The sequence below is a fragment of the Musca vetustissima genome, unplaced genomic scaffold (genome assembly GCF_032173495.1).
Source record: "Musca vetustissima isolate MV318-11 ecotype Yass unplaced genomic scaffold, APGP_CSIRO_Mvet_v1 utg98150, whole genome shotgun sequence".
Taxonomy (NCBI): Eukaryota; Metazoa; Arthropoda; class Insecta; order Diptera; family Muscidae; genus Musca; species Musca vetustissima.
The window spans coordinates 10,935-14,356 of NW_026873466.1; the positions used below are offsets into that span (position 1 = coordinate 10,935).

The following is a 3,422-nucleotide window of genomic DNA, read 5'->3' on the forward strand; positions in this document are numbered from 1 at the left end:
ATTCTAAAAATTTTATGAAAAGTAAAACATGTTAAGCAACAGATGTTGAGATATAATAATCGTGTCTGGGAGTAGATTGAAAGCAGCCAGAAAAAACATTGAAACCGAAAACTATTATGGTCTAAGATACCAAATTCTACTTCATTCCCTTTACTACTCGAGAGGTTGGCGATATAAAGATACTGTCTACATGGAGTGTGACTATATTTTTTGTGGTACTCACCATTTTTTAATTGCAAGCTAACGCCAACACAGCTCGTTAACACCAAATATAAAACGAAGATAATGAAACGTGTCGATGTAAACTGAAATTTGTTGTTATTGGTGCTGGTGCTGCGACAACTGATGCTGCTTCGGCTTCGACTGTTGCTTTGGCTTGTGGTCGTGCCACCTCTACACCATTCTCCGAGTTTGAGAATATTGCTAAAGCTTGTGGAACTGCAAATAGCTAACGATGATGACAATGGTGTCGATGAGGACGACGACACACAGTCAGAAGAGGAATTGTTGATATAGGTGTCGATGATACTGTTGCTGCTGTTGTTCCTGGTAGTATTGTTGTTTTTGTAGCAGGCATTAGTTGAATCACATGTACAACTTAAATTTGCTCTTGTTCGGGAAGACAAGGATGCCAATGTTGAGGGTGTTGATGGCGACAATGATGACTGGGTCCTTGAGTATATTGATGTAGGTGTTGTTAACGTTGTCGTCACTGACGATGGTGTGAATAATGACGATGATGGCAAAGATGAAGCTGCTTTTGTTATGGTTGGCACTATTGTTTGGCTTTGTGGCAAACACTCTTTATTGTTATTTATTGTTGTTGCTGTTGTCCTTGTTTCCTTCACTGCTATTTTTCGTTGACTTTTTAAACTCAATTCATCTGCTATTGCCGTCGTTGTTGATTTTGTCACATTTTGAGATTTTATTACATTTCTTTTGCCTAAACAACAACAACTACAACTTCTGGGGCCATTATAAGTTTTGTTAAATCTAAATAATAGCTCTTTGGTGGCGGATCCACCAACTTTATGGTGATGACAAAGTCTAAGTTTCAAATTGGGACCCAGGCTGTTGCTGGTACTGCTGTCGTAGCTGATTCTGCTGCTGCTGCTGATTTTGTCATTAAATGACTTATAATAGTAAGCCATGTCTTACAATTTTTTTGCCGGCATTAAAGCCAATTTTTTGCCTTGGCGTCTTTCTAGTTTTTCCTGGTCTCCCCTGGCTCCTTCCTCTCTCCTTCTCCTTTGGCAGAGCTAACAACAGATAAAGTTTTATCTGTTGTCTTCTACACCTCCTCCTCGTCGTCCTTCTTCTGCTTTTTGTTAAGGGTTTTCTGCTTGAATTAATTATTGTTCACAGACATTTTGCCAAATTGCTTTATAACGTTGGTTCGTTCAGCAGTTCGTTTGGTCGTTTTATGGCCCGTAACACCCCGTAATTGCTGTAAAATTGAAATGTAAATGAATTTTTATGAATAAATTGTTGAAAATTTTTGTTGTTTGCAATGATATCTTGTTGTTGCTTGGTTGGGTTGCTGGGTGAAAAATTATGAATGTCATTATGTCATTACTAAAAAGTAACACCTTTTGTCAGGGGATAATCATTAACAAATAATAACAACAGGACAAAGTTTGTTGACAGGACAAAAAATAGCAAAACAAAAAAGAAAACTGAAAGGAAAAACTTTTTTGTAATGTTATTTATTTTTCGGGATAAACACAACACAATCGGATTGTATCTGTGAGCTTGTAATTTTAGGGTCGTTTTGTTGTCAATGCCAAAACTAAATAACAAATTAAGTAGATAATGGCATACCAACAAAATAATGATTCTCAAAGCTACTGGGGATATATTTTTGTTCGTGAGATTTTTTTTTTTTTTTTTGAGTGACTGAGGAATTATTTCCTATCCGATAATAAGAATAAGAAAAAATCATCCCCAGACACCGGAGCTATTGAGAAATGATTTTCTTATAGGGAAAAGTAGTCTTCAGGCACTGAGAATTTTTTTCCTATAAGAAAAAGTGGTCCATCGACATGAAGAATTTTTTCAAAAAAAAAAAACATCCTCAGTTTTTGAGGAATTCTTTCCCATAAGAAAAGGCTTCTTCGGAAAATGATTTTTTCCAATAAGAAAAAGTCATCCTCTGACACTGAGGAATTTGTGCCAATAAGAACAAATCATCCTCAGACACTCAGAAATGTTTCCTATATGAAAATTCTCACTCAAGTATTAAGAAGTGCGTATCTTATAGGAAAAATTAGTCCTTAGGCACTGAGAAATTTGTTCCTATAAGAAAATGCCATCCTCAGATTCTGAGTATTTTTTTCTTATATGAAAATGATGAGACATTTTTCCTAACTATGCCTTCTTCGACAATAATTATTTTTCTCTAATAAAAAAAGGGCATCATCTGACACCGAGAAATTTATGCCAATAAGAAAAAATCATACTCAGGCTCTGAGAATTTTATTCCTATAAGAAAAGTCTGCCTCAGCTATAAATAAATAAGTTTCTCTTATAAGAAAAATTAGACTTTCGACATTTTTTTCATTTCTTAAAAGAAAATGTTGAGGAATTTTTTCTCCTACAAGCAAAAGTCTTCTTCTGAAAATGAGATTTTTTCTAGTAATAAAAAATCATTCTCTGACACCGAGAAATTAATAAGAAAAAAATCATCTGCAGACCCTGAGATTTTCTCCTCTATTATAGGAAACGGGAAAACCCTTTAATGAAAAAGTAGTCCTCAGGTACTGAGGATTTTTTCCTATAGGAAAAAAACCTCACTAGACTCTGAGGAGTTTTTCCAATAAAAAAGTCTTCCTCTGTAGATTTTTTCTTATAAGAAGACAACTTTCTCAGATATAACGGATTTTTTGCTCAAGGAAAAAGTTTTGCTGCAACACTAAGAAATTTCCCGTTAGGAAAAAGTCTTCCACATCTATTTGGGATTTTTTCTTATTGAAAAAAGTAGTCCTCAAGCGTAGGTGCTATTTTTTCATATTGGAAAAACAGCCTAACTCCAACACTGTGGAAGTTTTTCCTATATGAAAAAGTCATTTTCTTTACATACTGAGGTTTTTCATATAGGATAGTCATCATCAGCCTTCCTCAGTTATTAGAAATGTTTTCTAATAGGTAAAAGTAGTACTGAGAATATTTTCCTATTGGAAAAAGTCATCCTTAGCTACTGAGAATTTTTTCCTATTGGAAAAAGTCATCCTCAGCTACTAAGGATTTTTTTCTTATAGAAACAAGTCTTTTTTTTAGACACTGAGGATTTTTTTCATATAAGAAAAAAATCTTCCAATGGGAAAAAGTCATCGTCAGCTATTGAGGAATTTTTCTTATAAAAAGTGCTCGTCTTTAGATACTGAGGATTTTTTTCCTATAGGCAAATCATCGCCAGACCATGA

General features: G+C 34.5%; 1 protein-coding gene across 1 annotated transcript; it reads right to left on the bottom strand.

The window, feature by feature from the left end:
- Positions 1-223: 223 nt before the first annotated feature.
- LOC133325419 (uncharacterized) lies at positions 224-1,151 on the bottom strand (the record flags this gene model as incomplete). Its single annotated transcript, XM_061534190.1, has 1 exon — positions 224-1,151. A coding segment is annotated over exon 1 (928 nt), but the record flags the coding sequence as incomplete, so codon positions are not given.
- Between the last annotated feature and the right edge of the window lie 2,271 nt (positions 1,152-3,422).